At 35.1% G+C, this 19,491-nt stretch overlaps 1 protein-coding gene across 6 annotated transcripts; it reads right to left on the reverse strand.

Moving 5' to 3' along the window:
• Window positions 1-4,678: 4,678 nt before the first annotated feature.
• Window positions 4,679-17,823, reverse strand: LOC106058696 (uncharacterized). 6 transcript variants are annotated; one of them, XM_056032991.1, is made up of 4 exons: window positions 17,751-17,823; window positions 13,577-13,928; window positions 8,875-9,012; window positions 4,679-7,415 (listed from the first exon to the last, which is right to left on the reverse strand). In XM_056032991.1, the coding sequence occupies exons 2-4, from the start codon at window positions 13,725-13,727 to the stop codon at window positions 6,550-6,552; spliced, it is 1,155 nt and encodes a 384-aa protein (XP_055888966.1). In that variant the 5' UTR covers window positions 13,728-13,928; window positions 17,751-17,823; the 3' UTR covers window positions 4,679-6,549. The 6 variants fall into 6 exon arrangements, with proteins under 6 accessions (XP_055888966.1, XP_055888967.1, XP_055888965.1 ...); XM_056032992.1 differs by lacking the exon at window positions 17,751-17,823 and adding an exon at window positions 17,664-17,747; XM_056032990.1 differs by lacking the exon at window positions 17,751-17,823 and adding an exon at window positions 17,571-17,744.
• Between the last annotated feature and the right edge of the window lie 1,668 nt (window positions 17,824-19,491).

Consider the following 19,491-nt stretch of genomic DNA (forward strand, 5'->3'; position numbering starts at 1 on the left):
TAAATGAGTTAGAAGCGAATTATCTTCTCAAAGTTAGAAGCAATCTACAAGTAATGCTGATCTGGCAAACGTTGGGGTACCAGGACGTACCACTAGAAATTGCACAAAAAGGCAAACCATTTACATATGGTATGTCAAAGATTGCTTTATACGTGCATCTGGAAAACATTTTCATGATTTCGAAAAAAAAAAAAAAAAAAAAAAAAAAACTTGAAAAAATATCAAAGCTAAAACAGTACAAGATATTCTTCAAATGTAACATATTTGCAGGTGGAATATATTCAACATTCTTCTGTCTTGTCACTTGCTATAGTTGAACTGGCAACATAAAAGACACGGATAAGCTGACCTTTTGTCGTGTATATCTTCCCAAGTTCCAAAAGAAGAACTTGGATTGTTACCGCTCTGGAGACAAACTAGAGGGGATGATAGAGCGTATGCCGAGCAAAAATACATTGAAGACATTAAAATCGTTTAAATAACAACTGATTGAGCCAGACAGGAAAAAATAAAGGAGCAACTACGATTCTTCGAAGCAAAATAAATTGTGAAATTCTTACGTTTCACTAAATAATACACCAAGAAGCGCTTTTTGACCAAACGATTCAGGCCAAAATAGTTAAGGTCATAAGTTCTTGTCAAAAGCACTTAACCATCGTCAGTTTAAAGAATTCTTAAGCGAAATGGAAACTCCATATTCCGATCTCCTTCACAATAAAGTGTGATGGCTTTCCAAAGGTAAGGTGTTGAAAAGTTTTGGCTTGTGCTTAAATGAATTAAATACATTCCTAAATGAAAAAGACATTAATCACCCTGAATTAGAGAACGGCAAAAGGTTGCAAAAATTTTAACTTTACATAACAGCGAAATTAAAGGAGCTGAATTTTAAAAGGAATTGGAAACCCAGCCGATGTTTGGGTAAAAGATTAGGCTTCTTTTGAAAAAAAATATTATTGCATAAGAGCCGTAAGTTACTTTTTTATTAAATGTCTAAAGAAATATCGCGATAAAATCAGTGCAACTGTTGACACGAATTACTTCAGCACAGTTAGAAAAAAAAATAATTCAAAGATGTTGACAGTTTTCTATGACAGTTTTGAAGAATTACAAACTAACAAAATCATTCTAGCATTACTAGTAAATCAACACATATAGTAACGAAATCCACATTGATCCATTTGAAGTTGATACTGGATTTCTAGAAATGCCATTGATTGAAAGTAAAACTTTGTGGAGTTGAAAATTTAAGGAGTTGAAAAGCAAGTTGGAAGAGTTGAAAGTCCAGAAATGCATGTACTTAACGCAACAAGTGGACATCTTTAAAAAAAAATGCCGCGAGTTGATTCGGCGCAAGGAATAATCTTCCAGTTTGCAACATTGAGGTGAAGAAGTTGGCATTTCGAGTGCTAGATTCGGATCTACATATTCGTCCGAGCAAGCGTTCTCTTGCATGATATTATTAAAAGTACGAAGCCAACTAACAAATGAAAATTTAGAGTCGTGTTTGAAAATTAAAAAAAGTTATGAGCCAAATGTATCCAAACTTTCTAAAACCAAAGCCATCGCTCCCATTGAATTTGCTTAATTGCTTGTTATTGAAGTACAAGTTAGTGTTGCAAATAAATGTTTAGCTGCTTTATTTGCTACCAACATAAACAAAACAATTATCTAATAATGCCATATATATATATATATATTATCTTCTTTTGCTGTGATAACACTACTTAGGCCTATATATGAATAAATAAATATTTTGTCTGATGAAAAAAAAATATTTTTTTTCATTAAAACAATAGTACTGTGAGTACTACGTATTGTTGGCAAGAAGAAAAGAAAAACTTTGTGGCTCTTTAAAATTAAAAAATTTTGTAAATTGTAATTTTTGGCTCTTCTGACTCTAAAGGTTGCCGACCCCTGCACTAGGCTAATGTGGTGAAACTTTAAAGGGAAATAACCCAATTATTTTTGTCATCAACATAGAAACTTTTATAATCTATCTTGGTTTGTCATCAACATAGAAACCTTTATAATCTTTCTTGGTTTGTCATCAACATAGAGACCTTTATAATCTATCTTGGTTTGTAATCAACATAGAGACCTTTATAATCTATCTTGGTTTGTAATCAACATAGAGACCTTTATAATCTATCTTGGTTTGTCATAAACATAGAAACCTTTATAATCTATCTTGGTTTGTCATCAACATAGAAACCTTTATAATCTATCTTGGTTTGTCATCAACATAGAAACCTTTATAATCTATCTTGGTTTGTCATCAACATAGAAACCTTTATAATCTATCTTGGTTTGTCATCAACATAGAGACCTTTATAATCTATCTTGGTTTGTCATCAACATAGAAACCTTTATAATCTATCTTGGTTTGTCATCAACATAGAGACCTTTATAATCTATCTTGGTTTGTCATCAACATAGAGACCTTTATAATCTATCTTGGTTTGTCATCAACATAGAAACCTTTATAATCTATCTTGGTTTGTCATCAACATAGAGACCTTTATAATCTATCTTGGTTTGTCATCAACATAGAAACCTTTATAATCTATCTTGGTTTGTCATCAACATAGAGACCTTTATAATCTATCTTGGTTTGTCATCAACATAGAGACCTTTATAATCTATCTTGGTTTGTCATCAACATAGAGACCTTTATAATCTATCTTGGTTTGTCATCAACATAGAGACCTTTATAATCTATCTTGGTTTGTCATCAACATAGAAACCTTTATAATCTATCTTGGTTTGTCATCAACATAGAAATCTTTATAATCTATCTTGGTTTGTCATCAACATAGAAACCTTTATAATCTATCTTGAGTTGTCATCACCATAGAAACCTTTATAATCTATCTTGAGTTGTCATCACCATAGAAACCTTTATAATCTATCTTGGATTGTCATCACCATAGAAACCTTTATAATCTATCTTGAGTTGTCATCACCATAGAAACCTTTATAATCTATCTTGGTTTGTCATCAACATAGAAACCTTTATAATCTATCTTGGTTTGTCATCAACATAGAGACCTTTATAATCTATCTTGGTTTGTCATCAACATAGAGACCTTTATAATCTATCTTGGAATAAATGGTTTTATGTCTTCATTTCTGTGATATTGTTATTTTTATAATATTTTGTTGTTTTATTGTTCCATCTGTTTAGTGTATGATTTTAGCCTACATATGTCTTCATGGCATTGTAAGAAAAAAACAACAGACTTAAATATCTCTGTAATGTATTCTTTTCATAGAGCTACAAGTTCAATAGTAATATAACTACTTGTCCTTAAGAATATAGTTTAGCCTTTGATTATCTATATCAGTGTTTCCCAACTGTGTTCCGTGGAATACTAGTGTTCCGCGAGGTCTGAATAGATGTTCCGCGAGGTCTGAATAGGTGTTCCGCGAGGTCTGAATAGGTGTTCCGCGAGGTCTGAATAGATGTTCCGCGAGGTCTGAATAGATGTTCCGCGAGGTCTGAATAGGTGTTCCGCGAGGTCTGAATAGGTGTTCCGCGAGGTCTGAATAGGTGTTCCGCGAGGTCTCAATAGGTGTTCCGCGAGGTCTGAATAGGTGTTCCGCGAGCTACTCACAAATTAGCAAAGTGTTCGGCTCAATACTCAGATACCCATCAGCCTTAGAAAAAAAAAAGTAAAGCAAATTCCAGCCACCCAATCACACGGTTTCCCTCTACTTTTTCACTAAAATATTTCACACATAGATTATTTTTCTACCAGTCGCTGAGCTCGATTAGTATAACGCAGCAAATAGCAGATTTGATATTCGATCTATACATTTTTTTTTGCTAGAAGAATAGCAGGTCTGAATACAGAGAAAATGTCTGTCGCTAGAGAAGCTAACAGCGCTACCCCAGAGTGCTCCAGACCATCTAACCTACTAGGGAGAAGAATATAATGCTATTTCACAAACTTCAGGAAGAACTTATTCTAGGGTATTAGTCTCTTGCCTCCGATTAACCGGGCGTATGTTCACTGTAAGTCCGACTGGGAGTGTAAATATATATAGGTCTATATATAACCGAATTCCTTTTTACAAAATAAAAAATATTGAAAATCCTCGAAGCAGAAATAACGAAACGGTTGAATACACACTGTGTATCAAACAATAATACACTTTTAAAAAATTCAAATGCAATAATAAATTTACATTGGCTACGTAGAATAAAAATGGACATGAAAATGATCAACTCCATAAACTAATGTTTGTCTCCCAATATCAACTCGGCTCTCCTATTTAGAGTTTACCAATCCAAAGTTTTCGTACTGGAAATAAAATAAGAAATAAAATTAAATTCTACTTATGTCCCTTTAGATGTTTACTCTTCTGTGCCGAAACTGGAGAAATCAATGTGTAAAAAACAAAAATATCTTCCTATTTCAACTTCTCTTGAGACTTCGACCTTCCCCACTCCCCCCCCCCCCCCCCCCACACACACACCAAAAAATTCCTAACTGCGCCCAAGATTTTTACTTTAACCTTTCAAATGTCAATGTATATATATATATATAAACAATTCCAGAGCAGAATATTTCAAATCAACCAAAATCAGTGTGAAGGGATTTTGTAAAACACACACACACATACATTATTGACTTCAATCAAAGAACAAAATAAAAAAGAATAAACGAAACAAATGTAAAGTAAAAGATTTTATTTGTTCACAATGATGACAACAGACAATAATAAGTAAAAACCAAGAAATATTCTTCTCTCCTTTCAATGAAATTTGTTTTTTTTATCATGACCACACCTGGAACAAAGAAATAGTTTAATAACGGAATTTAGCAGAGGAGAAAAAAAAGGCAAGGAAAGAAAAGGAATTTGTGCAAATAGTCTAGGTTAGTGAAGTTCCATGGTTAAGAGAACTAACGAGTGGAGAGAGGAGAGAACATCTTTCCGTGCCTTAAGAAATAAACAAACATTCATGATCTAGGAATTTCTGTTGAGTTTTTAAGTAAGAACTAGGTTTTCTTATTTCCTATTCTCTTGAGAGTTGTTTTTTAATTTGGGCTTGCAGGGCCGGCCTTACGAATTGCGGGGCCCAATTTAATGGATGCTTGAGAGGCCCCTCTTCTATTTTTTTTTTACAATAGCAACTATTACTATTAATTAGATCATTATACCAGCATTTGTTATACAACATGCATAGGAAATAGGAAGCAACTCAAACGCGATAGGCGCCAGTGGGTTAATTAAAGTTACATGAATCGTACGATAGGCCAACTAAAAGTATGTTAACCCTTTAAGTCATACATCTTTAAAAGCCTGTGACAAAAGCCGTGACTGGCAGTGATATGCTTAATGTAAACTGCGGGGCCCCTGCCGAGAGTGGGGCCCAATTGGAGCAGTCGGTCAAATTGGCTTCAAGCCGGCCCTGTGAGCTAGATCTAGGTATTTCCCACTCTCAAGAGTATCTTCGCAACATTCACTACCTAATAGCTCACATTTTCTTCAGAGCAGGAACGTGGGTGGAAGTTTTTAAGACACAAACCAAAACCTCAAGTAAAAAAAAAAAGAAATATTTCAAACTAAAATAAAGTATGGCTGGGCAGCTAAGTGGCGCTGATCACGCAAATGTCGTGAGTTTGAATCCCAGTTTGCTTGCTCTTTCAATGACAAATGTAATAGGAATGTTTAATTTATTTTATATGACAGTAACTGATTGAAAAATGATAAAGTTCAAGAAACATAATGGACGTCTTATTTATTATGAAAAGACAAGAATCTCCAACGTTACCATTGTGTACTATTAGATACAACTTGTCAATAAGTGTGAAGGATTAAAATCTGACAATAAATACATAGAAAGTCACAGAAACATTTGGTCCTATTCTGAAGACATTTCTCATCACGTTAATATACATTTTGAAAATGTTTCTTATTAGCAGGTGTAAAGGACACACCTAGAGAGCACAATACTTAAGTGATAATCATGAACTCATTTGCCTTAAAAGTGTAACTCACATGTTACAAATATTTTGTCGTTAATGTAAACTTTTAAATTGACTCACCAATAACAGCTGAGTAGTGTGTACTCCGAGGACGAAATAATACTCAATATGAGTTCAAACAAAAAATGAATGTTACCTTTAAAAGTTGTGAAAGAAAACAAGCATAGAAAGTTTAATGCTGAAGTGCTAACTGTCGCATTGTGATTTAGAATTTGATAAGAAGGTTTGATTATAAAAATCTTATATCTTGAAACAGATCTAATGAAAATGAATATTTCAAAAAAAAAAAAAAAATAACGCTTGAGTACATATTTGATAGAATAACACGAGTGCTATCCCTACGCCGGTACAGTCCAAGCTATCACAAAGAATGAATCGCAATAAAAGTTGTTCATTGGCTTAGAAAAAAGGTATTCTAAATTGGTTTGGAATTGAATCTGCTTTTTTAAAATAGGAGTAATGAAGCGAACATCTAAAAATTAACATTCAAAAAGTCTATTTGATCATTTCGGTAGTTTGTCTTTCAAAGTTTCGCTCAGGAACTAGATCTAGAGCCTTACTTCGTAGTCTGTACTAAGGAAGGTGTTTTCCTGTTTTTCAGGTCATTGTCATTATAGTTTTGATTGGTTGAATTGTTGATGTTTCCAGTCACATGATTAGCAGGTTTCACGTCCGTGTATTTTGGCGGTGCTGGATTCTCAGGGAAAGCTTCTCTGGCGGTCAGGCTGGCAACACCAGGTGGACACACATTCTGTGGCCACAGCTCGTGCAGCTTGGAGTGTTTTCCCGCCTCAATCATGTTGTCCACGTCTGCTTCTTGTATGGCTATGTCCATGGCTCGGGTGGGGCGGTACTCCCATAGTCGAAGCACCGGCCGATCCTCCCCGAGGTGACAGACGAGAAGGCCGCAGATCATGGCGTCGGGATCGGCCAAGCCGTTCTGGATCACCATCGCTTTAACAAGGCATAACTCATTGACATCCATAGGCCGTGGGGTCGGCATCCCAGTGACCTTGACATTGATGGCATAGAGGATTCCGCCTTTTCGGCAGATGAGGTCGACCTGACCGGTCAGAACGCGGACGAGGTTGGACACTTTGACATGAGCGGTTAGCCTGACGTTCACCGCCTCAAAGTTGTCGAACCAAGACTCTAGCTTCTTATCAAACAGCTTGCAAAGGTGTCCGCAGAAAGTCGATTCCAAATCAGGAAAATACTTTGAGCTCGTCTGCCTGAAAATGTCAACCGCCCCTTTAGATTTGAGCAAGGCTATGATGGAATGGAAGAATTGCTTCCCTTGCTCTTCCCGCCCAACCTCAGTCAGAAACTGGTGGTATTTCTCTTTGAGTTTCTCATGGCGGGCTAAATCCAGACGACAGGCTTCTCGTCTGATCAAAAAGGTTTCCCATAGTTCTCTGCGCTCTGTGGATAAATATAGATTTCTAAATAAAACTTTGAAGTAAATTGTTGATCTATATTAAAGGATATAATCTTGTATATTTGTTTTTGTCGCAACTGAATTGTTTTCAAGTGAGCTAGATTTAGGTCTAGAACAAGATCGACTCTTAGAAGCGATGGTTGCTAGATCTAGTAAAGTATTTCTAATTTTACTTCGGCTACAAAAACTGCGACAAGAAAAAAAAATCGGAAGAATTAAAAGTAGAAGTTGCTGAAGAATAAAACGATTCAAATATTTTGATGTGAGTTAAACCATGGTTAAACTAATGTCGAGTTTACACATATCTAACTTAAATGTAATTCAATATTTAACCTATATAGGGCTACACAGGTGTCACTGTATAATCAAGTGTCACTGTGATATACATCAGGTGTCACTGTATAATCAAGTGTCATTGTGCTATAATCAGGTGTTACTGTATAATCAGGTGTCACTGTATAATCAAGTGTCATTGTGCTATACATCAGGTGTCACTGTATAATCAAGTGTCACTGTATAATCAGGTGTCACTGTATAATCAAGTGTCATTGTGATATAATCAGGTGTCACTGTATAATCAAGTGTCATTGTGCTATAATCAGGTGTCACTGTATAATCAGGTGTCACTGTATAATCAAGTGTCATTGTGCTATACATCAGATGTCACTGTATAATCAAGTGTCATTGTGCTATAATCAGGTGTCACTGTATAATCAGGTGTCACTGTATAATCAAGTGTCACTGTGCTATAATCAGGTGTCACTGTATTATAATCAGTATTGTACCAGTGTCACGCATAGGACGCAATCCTCTTTTTTTTTTTTAGTAACGTCTGTATTTTATAAGATAAGATAATCAGGTGTCACAGTATTATAATCACGTGTTAGTGTACTTTAATCAGGTGTCACTGTATTATAATCATGTGTTAGTGTACTATAATCAGGTGTCACTGTATTGTAAACAGTTGTCACTATATTTCAACCATATTATAATCAATTGTCACTGTATTGTAATTGGGTGAAAGTACTTATATGTTATAAAAAGATATTAATGTGAATGTTGGCAGCTTGGTATTTTGCATTGTCATCATTGCAAAGCATACGAATTCAAAGCGTAAGGAACAGTGCAACAGTGCAGTATTTTAATGAAGACCAACTTACGATATACGTATTTCGCCCAACGGCCTAAAAGACGCAGTGGACTTTGGTGTCTGCTAATTAATACATCTCATTAGCACTCTCTCCCAACAGACACAATTTTTTTTTAAATGTATTAGTTCCTTCTTTCTCGGCGAGCTTATTAAAAAAGCATTTAGAAAAATATAATTAAAAGAGATAATTTAGATATAAAATGTAATTTTATTGTTAACTAGATATCTTGGTAAATGAGTCCAGAAAATTCCTTCCAACCCAGGTAAATATGTGACTATCTACTCATACACACCAATAGCAGGGTCGTATACGTGAGAGATAGTCTCTTGACCTAAGGCTAGCGTCGCCATATAGACCTTCAGAGTCTCTGTGTCGTATTCATCCGACAGTTTGTCCAGCCGTTTCTGTAAAGTCTGGTCGTGGTGCCAGACTGACAGCAGACGTGAATTGATAGGCGGTTCAGACGAGCCAGCACCAACAGATAGAAGAAAACAATGCGTGAACTTAAAGCAAGTTTTTGTCAAACAGTAAAGTTAGTTATAGAAGCAATGAAAAGACAAGGAAATGTCTATCTGTTAGTTATACAAGCAATGAAAAGGAAATGTCTGTTAGTTATACAAGCAATGAAAAGGAAATGTCTGTTAGTTATACAAGCAATGAAAAGGAAATGTCTGTTAGTTATACAAGCAATGAAAAGGAAATGTTTGTTAGTTATACAAGCAATGAAAAGGAAATGTCTGTTAGTTATACTAGCAATGAAAAGGAAATGTCTGTTAGTTATACAAGCAATGAAAAGGAAATGTCTGTTAGTTATACTAGCAATGAAAAGGAAATGTCTGTTAGTTATACAAGCAATGAAAAGGAAATGTCTGTTAGTTATACAAGCAATGAAAAGGAAATGTCTGTTAGTTATACAAGCAATGAAAAGGAAATGTCTGTTAGTTATACAAGCAATGAAAAGGAAATGTCTGTTAGTTATACAAGCAATGAAAAGGAAATGTCTGTTAGTTATACAAGCAATGAAAAGGAAATGTCTGTTAGTTATACAAGCAATGAAAAGGAAATGTCTATCTATTAGTTATACAAGCAATGAAAAGGAAATGTCTGTTAGTTATACATGCAATGAAAAGGAAATGTCTATCTGTTAGTTATACAAGCAATGAAAAGGAAATGTCTGTTAGTTATACATGCAATGAAAAGGAAATGTCTATCTGTTAGATATACTAGCAATGAAAAGACAAGGAAATGTCGTAAATCTTTATCCCTAAAGCAGTGAGAGTGTGAGAGACTGGGAAATGTCTTGCTGTAGTGTTTCTAGTTTCGTTACGATATCAGTCTTACCATACAATTTGGTTACATTTAGGTCACAGTCTAAATTCTAATTAGCCAAAAAAAAAATTAAAAAGGGAAATTAAAAATAAATCTGTAATAAATGACGTTTGTTGGGCTCATTTGACAATATTATATTAGGAGACAAACCAAAGAAACCACTAAAAACAACAACAACAATACATAGAGATCTATACAGCAAAAAGTCATTACATAGGCAGCGGTGTCGCTAAGAGAAAGTGTCGCCTGTTCGGTAAACTCCTGGTATCATCATTAGTATCACTCTTCCGTTCCCAATTGTCCCCTCTGCCCACGCCCCACTCAACTATTATATAAATATCTACAAATATAGTGTCATTACAAATATAGTGTCATTGAGTTAAAAAAAAAAAAGGTAAACTAAACATTCTAAGAGTCGCGTCTATCAACAATCATGAAACAAACAAAACAAAAACAACGCTGATAAACTAAACATTCTAAGAGTCGCGTCTATCAACAATCATGAAACAAACAAAACAAAAACAACGCTGATATTAATGAGAAATCATTTGTAAAAACGATAATGTTAATTACTGAAACCATTACATAGATGATTAGTATACATACATCTTTGATTTTTTTTTTTTATTCATGCTTGTTACTAGCATTTGTGGAGGATTGGATGAGTAGAAGTGGTCGAAATATCGATTGCAAGAGACATAGAGTGACTTCACATCAGCGTTGTATTATGACCTAATACCTTAATGTTCATAAAGTAAGAGAGGGTCAATGTGATGGCTGAGTGGTAAATCGCTGGCTTCCTAACCAATGGTCTTGGGCTCGATTATCGGTGAAGACTGGAATTTTGATTTTTGGGATTTTTATAATCCCTGAATCCACTGAAGCGATTCGATTTCACCGCTATTAAATAGTTTAAATGTTTCACCGCTATTATACATAAAACATCAAACCATAATCTTCAAATACAAAAGCAAAACCTAATACAATACTCAGAAAGACACAAAGACAAAGAGACTTTTCTTGTTCCTTATGCTAGGACAAATTTGTGCAAATACTCCTTCTTCCCTAGTGCTATTAGAGCATGGAATGGGTTGCCTGAGTCAGCCAGGAAAACCAGTGACTTGGCAGAATTTATCCTCTTCTTTTTTTAAGTAACGTCTACATTTCATAAGATAAGAAGATACGATTAATGTTTCACAGTTATTAAATAGTTTGAATGTTTCACCATTATTAAATATATTGAATGTTTCACTATATTGAATAATTTAATGGTTTCAACGCTTTAAATGGGTTTAATTTTTTACAGCTTTAAAATAAGCTTCAATTTATCACTTTTATGAACTATTTTGAATGCTTCACAGCTACTAAATCGTTTGAATGTTTCAAGCAGGGCCAGCCTTAGACCCTGTTGACAAGGCATTGCAATCTCTTCAACCACGGTTTATGCAGTTGAAGGAACATTAGAAACTTTTTGGATTTCTGTATAATTTTCAGAATATGACAAAGAACAATATCAGAAAATGTTAAGCCGACCTGAATATTGCTCTGACAGACAATTCAAAAGACATCGATGGATTATGGATTATGACATGCTTTCTGAAGAAATGGAGACAATAAAGCCAATACTGCCTGCTCAGCAACAAAAGCCCTAAGAAACTGTTTCAATATCTTGCAGGTCTACAGCATTCCCTAATCTGTTCATTCCATTAAAAATATTGATGACGATTCCAGCGACAGTCACTTCTGGTGAGAGAAACTTTTCCAAACTAAATCAAACATTTGGTCAGTAACAAGAACAATGGAACAATTTAACACTTTTATCTATTGAAACTCCTATAAGCAGAGACATCAATTTTCTAACAGACTTTGCTTATAACAAAGCAAGAAAGAACCAATTCTAGATTATTCTGTGTCATTAACTGATTTTTGGGGGGAAATCGCTTTAATACTTTGTTAATATAGCTTAAATGTAGGCCTACAACTATTCGCTTGTGAAGATGTGTTTTGAATGGCTTCCTTTACATATTGTATAAATAAACGTAATGATCTCATTAGTAGAAATATTTGTTATTGAAAAAAATAATTAAAAGAGTGGCCTCGCAAGGATCCATTACATTTGGCCTCGCTATTCGTAAGGGCGGCCCTGCCATTTGTTATAGTAGGCTCAATACTGACCTGCGTCGTCGCAACCTGATTGCAGCGGAGAACAATAGGTCGTTGCCACGTCGCACAGATCTGTGACGTGGGAACGAGCTATTGGTCTCCACTGCCTACAGGTTGTGATGTAACAGGTCAGAGTATGACGATTGGTCTCCACTGCCTACAGGTTGTGATGTAACAGGTCAGAGTATGACGATTGGTCTCCACTGCCTACAGGTTGTGATGTAACAGGTCAGAGTATGACGATTGGTCTCCACTGCCTACAGGTCGCGATGTAACAGGTCAGAGTATGACGATTGGTCTCTGTCCACCCAACGTTAATAGAATACCGGCCACTGAACATTAATTGGGGAACGTAGAGCCGGTTGGTCGTTCATAGAAACTGATGATCTTTACATCCTCTGTCCTATATATATTAGTGATTAGTGCACTTAACATTTTATAAAAGATTACTGGAAGGTTTATAGCCTAAATACTTTCTATGAGATTACTGGAAGGGTTATAGCCTAAATACATACTATGAGATTACTGCAAGGTTTAAAGCGTAAATAGATTCTATGAGATTACTACAAGGTTTATAGCGTCAAAATATATTCTATGAGATTTTTGAATGGTTTATAGCCTAAATAGATTCTATGAGATTACTGGAATGTTTATAGCGTAAATAGATTCTATGAGATTACTGGAAGGTTTATAGCCTAAATAATGAGATTACTGGGAGGTTTATAGCATAAATAGATTCTATCTTGTGGGATTTTTTGCTGTGTGTCAATGCCATTATTTATCACACAGTTGTGCCATTAGGAACTAACACTTTGGAGAAGTAATCTAGAAGATCTCCAAGAGGAAACTGCACTGAAAGGTGAGGAACAAATTAGGTTTTTGTTTCAAGAAATGTTTTTTAACAAAGTTTCCCAAATTAAGGCTGAGTGTTATCAGAGATGCTATAAGCAATAGACACTGTGACTTTATCACAAGCCTTCTGTGTATATCTATAAACACATTAACCGTTACACTCTTGGTGTGAATGTCTATACACACATTTAATGTTACACACTTGGTGTGTAAATTATACACACTGACTTTGCTACACACCTGGTGGGAAAATCTATCAACACACTGACTTTGCTTCACACCTGGTGTGTAAATCTATCAACACACTGACTTTGCTACACACCTGGTGTGTAAGTCTATCAACACACTGACTTTGCTACACACCTGGTGTGTAAATCTATCAACACAATGACTTTGCTACACACCTGGTGTGTAAGTCTATCAACACACTGACTTTGCTACACACCTGGTGTGTAAGTCTATCAACACACTGACTTTGCTACACACCTGGTGGGAAAGTCTATCAACACACTGACTTTGCTACACACCTGGTGTGTAAATCTATCAACACACTGACTTTGCTACACACCTGGTGTGTAAGTCTATCAACACACTGAATTTGCTACACACCTGGTGTGTAAATCTATCAACACACTGAATTTGCTACACACCTGGTGTGTAAGTGCTGTAGACGTTGTTGTCTCCCAGGGATTCCACTGCCATGAAAATTTTCATGGTGGCCAAGTCATAAGATCTGGATAGTTTCTCCAGGCGTAGCCTGAGGTCATCGTGCATCCCGTAAGGTAAAATAGTTGGATCCATAGTCACTTCTCAGTCAATGACCCAAGTGAAGTCAGGAGGACAATGGTCAACTCTGGTAGCTACCGTGTTTCATCGAACTTAGTCTTGCGATGCAACGTACAAGTAGATGTGGCCTGAATATCCAGAGATTGTCTTTTAGATATAGACTAGCCATTATGTGTATTATCTTTATTGGTTACCATCTGGAATAAATGTCTAGTCCTGGAAAGAAAACGATATATTAGTAAGTCTCAGTTTTTTATAAGTCAAACTAATGTTATAATTCAAATAATTTGTTAGGAGTCATTTTTTATAAAGTAATAAGTTAAACTGATGATAATAAAGGTAATATTCAATACAAAAATGTAATTATGGATGATTTGGGAGGTAAGCTCAATGTAGACAGTATGGAAGATTATTGATCGTCACAGAGAGTTCTCTCCCCTGTCTTTAGTTTCCTGTCCTTTGTGGAGCGCTGACTTTGTTAGAGAAATATTTGGGCATAAGACTCAAGTTTTTTGTTTAAAGAAACAAATCTTTGAGAGTTGAGACCAAGTCTCGAAAGAAACTCTAGACCATCGGAAGCTCCTTCGCCTTTAATGAACCATTGTTCTGACTGGAAGGTTTCCAAGCCAGTGTGTGGGACGGTGTGTGGGTTATGACGCGCTGTTGTTGCCTTCTTCCATCCCAACCAGCGCAATGAGCTTGGTTCCATTTGGCACCCTAATAGGAAGGTGTAGCACTGTAGGTGGAATAAAACTTAGAAACCACATTGAAAGAGGATGCATTGATTTGTTCTACGTCATCATGTAAACAGAACCATACAACTTATAAATACCAATTAATAAATAATTAAATGTAAATTCTTTTTGGTGCTCATTTTTTAAGCAAAAATATGTAGAATACTATTGGATAATTTAGTCTATTGGCCGACAGCATTTCAAGTCATAAACTGAACAAAACAACGCAAAAAGTCAATAATCATTAGGTGAATTAGGTGGCAGATAACTCTTGGGGTTTTATTGCTATGGGAGGTAAGCTCAATGTAGAATGCATGAAAGATTATTGATCGGTTACAGAGTTGTCTCCCATGTCTATAGTTTTCTGTCCCCTGTGGAGCGCTTGACTTTGTACAGTATTTCACTTTTAATCACCTTTTTGTAAAGGTGCCATTATTTACATAGCCTATGACCTATGCGATATTCCAAATAAACCTAAGTAAAGTGGTTAGTGGTGAATGGTGAACAAATCAGAGGAGGGAATATATATACCTATATAGTACTATAAAGGACGCCATGTTTAGACTCATACAGTGAAATCAATCCCCCAAAATCTGTCAAGCAGGAATGCATAAGCTAGAGTTAGGAACACGCGAAAGAAACACGCTATCATTGTTTCCTATTGTTCCTTCACATAGACAAAGATAAGGAATAGCAATTATCAGCCCTATAGGTAGGCAATAACTTTTGGAATGTCCCTAAAATGTCAAGTCAAATTTGTATAAACTAGACAACACAGAATTAGAGGTCTGTATTGGGAACTGTCCTTCTAGTCACGATAATCTACTTTTATAGGAACAATATATGATCTATGAATAAGCATGAAGTTATGTGACACTGTATGTGCTTTTGTTTTGGGTTCCAGACTTATTCTTGTAATCGTATTGCTAAACGTGGTGTATATAATCTTGAATTAAGTTTGATTTTTTTTTAACCTAAATAAATTTGCCTTTACTTGACAGATATTTACAACTTTCAAGTTAAGTGTTTAAAACCACACAATACAAATGACGGGAAGTCAAATGATATAAACACTATACTTTAAAACTACTGCAATATCTTATCTTAGACATCTAGACATGCTTGTTAATCAATGACTTTGTCGTTGGTTTTCTTGGCTGATTCGGGCAACCCATTCCATGCTCTAATAGCACTAGGGAAGAAGGAGTATTTGTACAAATGTGTCCTAGCATATGGAACGAGGAATGTGCCTTTATCTTTTGTCTTTCTGAGTATTTTATTAGGTTAAGTTTTTGTATTGAAAATTATGGTTCAGTGTTTTATGTATAATTACCACTTTACTTATAAGTCTATCCTGAAGGCTTTCTAAATTTTGTGATTTTACTAAAGGTGTTACTCTAGTCAATTGTGAATATTCGTTTGTTATGAATCTCAATGCTCTATTTTGTGTCTGTTCCAGTTTCCTAATGTTTTCTTGAGTTGAGGGGTCCCAAACAGAGGATGCATATTCTAGTATTGGCCTAACCAAGTTTAAATAACATTTTAGTTTTGTTCTTATTTGATTCTTTTAATTAACCCTAATGCTATGTTTAATTTTTTTTTGTTTATTAATTTCATCAATATGGGGATTCTCTGATAATGTTTATATTTAGTCTGTCTAACTGGTTTACCATGAATAGGATAACAGATGGCTGCCTGGTCGTGAGGTTTGCGCGCTGGACTGTCGTTCGGATTTATCGATGGTCGAGGGTTCAAATCCTGCCCCCTCCCATCCCCCGTCGTCCTGCGGGAGGTTTGGACTAGGAAGTAAACTATCTTCAACTCTGAAGGAACATCCGAAACATGTAAAACATTTTACAAAACATTTTATTTTTACAGAAGTGGTTTTTATTTGTTTTAGTTTTTTTTACTACTCTTAATAACTGACATTTTTTTGGGGTGGAAAAACATGCTCTAATTTGATTTCCATTGCTGTAATTCATCTAATTCTCTTTGTCAAATTTCTGTAACTTGTGTTGATTTAATTGTTCTATATATTAAGCAATCATCTGATCATCTGTAAATGATATGACTTTTGTTCTTAAAGTAATGCAAATTTGGTAAATCATTTATATAAATTTGAAATAGTAGTAAGCATAAGACTGTTCCTTGAGTTACACAGAGTTTACTGCTACTGGTGTTGATTTAGAGACATTTATTATTACAGATTGTTCTCTCCCTGTCTGAAAATCCTGACTCCATTGATATAATGAACCAGTAATGCCAAAATATTTGATATTTTTAAGCAAGCTATGGTTGTGAACTTTATCATATGGATAGAAAAATCTAATAAAATAGCATCTATTAGCTTATCTTAGCCTTTTGAATATTAACAATGTAATAATAATAACATTAATACATCTTTGTATGCAGTAGTATCATGTTGTTAGTCGAACTAACAATATACAACAGTATGAGCAACACTTTATGTATCAACGGATATAGGGCTGCAGTTTCTGATATTATTTCTGAAAATATTGAAACCTGCATTCCTTACTTGCCTTTCTGGTGTTCTATTTACCTTGTGCTTTTTTGTATGTGACATTTTTCAAGTCATATTAGACTAGTTACTAAGTGTACAATTCTACACAATATAGGCCTAATAAAATGCAGTGGTCACTGTGTAAATAATTAGAAATGTGAATGCTAACTAATGATTTTTTTTTCAACTACATTTTCTTGTTATCAGTAAAAGATGTAGACTAAATCTAAATATCAAATATATAACGTTTTCAACAAATGACAGATGCACTTTCATATATGTGTCTAGTGGATAAAACATTTACGGTAGGCCCGCTTTTGCATAAAAAGATGGTTCCATGTGTATTTCGATTAATGAATGCCTCAACAAACAGATATACGTAATTAATATATCAGGTCATGATATTAAAACTAATTCAAAAGCACGATGACGGCTGTAAAGCAATTGAACATTCATTTTCAGGAGTTTTAGGCTACTGGCTACAACATTCTAGATCTACATACCAATTTAAACATAGCCCACACTTAATGTCTAATCATCAAGTTTAACTACTCCAGAGAAAATATAAGGCTACAGCCAAATCGAAAACAAAACAACACATACTTCTTGACATGTCTCACAAGTGAGTGTATCCAGTGCGATTAACTTAACCCTAAACACAAGAACAGGCTAAACATAGGCTGGCCACGAAAATACCTTCCCCCCATTGCGACGTGATGTTTCAAGCGACACGGTAGACACACTGTAAGCAACTTGTGATGAGTTTTAATAGGCCAGGTTTACCTCTACATGCTAGACTTCACTACATGATTTAGACGTAGGCCTATAGAGTCTAGGCTTTATAAAGGAAATTCCTTACTTACGTTGCCATAAACAGCAAACTCTTTTTTAAAAAAGGGGGAGGGGAGGAAATATTAAATGAGGCGATTTGAGGTTATGGTTTGCCCAATCAGGCTTTTGAAAATAAAAATCGATAGACTCGAATACATGATCAGGTAGAGGTTCAATGTAAAAAAAGAAAATGTTGCCTATGGTGGCCATTTTGTCACGATATCTGCTTGTACAGCAATCGGTTCTAGATCTTCTATGAGAACTACATTTACAGAAACTATAATCTAGGTATCATGCTTAGACATAAATAAATGTCTATGATCAGGGGCGGACTGGGTATCAAAATCGGCCCGGGCATTACCATATAAACCGGCCCACAAATGGCATGTCATATATTTTCGGGGGGGGGGGGATTTTTACCCCACTCCGCAATTTATATATATATATTATTAAATTAATTAATCTTCATTACATTCTGATCTTTCATTCTTTCAAACATTTTTTTCTACCCTCGAATACTCTCTTCCTATCATTAGTGGAATGACAGTACACACTGCCAAAGGGCAGCTAGGGAGTCCGGGGGAGCGCTGAGAGCTCCCCCCTGTGGGATCTGGGGCGAAGCCCCGGAACCAAGCATTATTTCCGTTATTTTAAGCTTTAAAAATGCATATTCTGAGGTATCTACATTGCAATTAGCCTGCTACTCTTCCGCTTAAAAAATTCAAAAACCAAATCTGCTATTCAATGGAGCCCAGCGACTGGTAGAAAATGGTAAAATGCCTTAGTTTTTGTATTGTAGGGGGAAGGGAAACCACAAAACCCCTTTTGGCTACGCTCATGAAGTTTGCAAACTGTAGTTTTCTTACGTTGGCTGCACTGGGGCAGTAAGTAAAGTTTCTCTTTCAGACAATGAGGTCTGAGGCAAGTGATGGTTTGAAGACCCTCCCCTCCCAGCTACGCCCATGTGTTATATTATATTATACAAAATATATAAAGTTTGATAACGCATCGAAACATGGATGTATGCATTCGTAGGATTACATAATGTAGCCTATTCTATTTATACATGTATGTAGTCTGAAAACTATAAATAATACTATAGCAGCCTAATGAGTTTGAAGCTTTTTGGTATTATAGATTACAGACGTTTCTTCCAAAAATAAGATTGTTAAGTCTTACGCATTTCATGTGTCAATCTAGTCATGCATGTTGATCTGTGACTTAAAATATGCTAAATCATTAGTTTTCCTGACTGACTCAGGCAACCTATTCCATTAAAAGATAAGAGAAAGCAGAACGATTAGAGAGGCACTTACTTAATTTGAAAAGCTCTTGCTTCCTCCTAGTACATTCTCAAAAAAAACGCGATTTGTATATGAATATACCATGACCCATTATTTAAAATATAAATCTCCTTTCATTAAATATCGGATGTGACAGCGCTATATAAATTATTGTAATTATTTTCATCATTAATGACTTTATACTAAGCATAAGTTTGCCATTTATTATAATAGTATAAAAATTGATTTAGATCTATTTTTTAATTAAATAATATTTTTTTAAGCCTTAAGTGTAGTATTTTTAGATCTATGTTATTAAAAATAAACAAAAAGAAACTTACTTTTTCTTTTCAAATCGCAGAAAGTAGAGCTTTATACCCATATTGAGCTGTGAATAAGTTCGGTGGTTT

The sequence above is a fragment of the Biomphalaria glabrata genome, chromosome 6 (assembly GCF_947242115.1).
Source record: "Biomphalaria glabrata chromosome 6, xgBioGlab47.1, whole genome shotgun sequence".
Lineage (NCBI taxonomy): Eukaryota > Metazoa > Mollusca > Gastropoda > Planorbidae > Biomphalaria > Biomphalaria glabrata.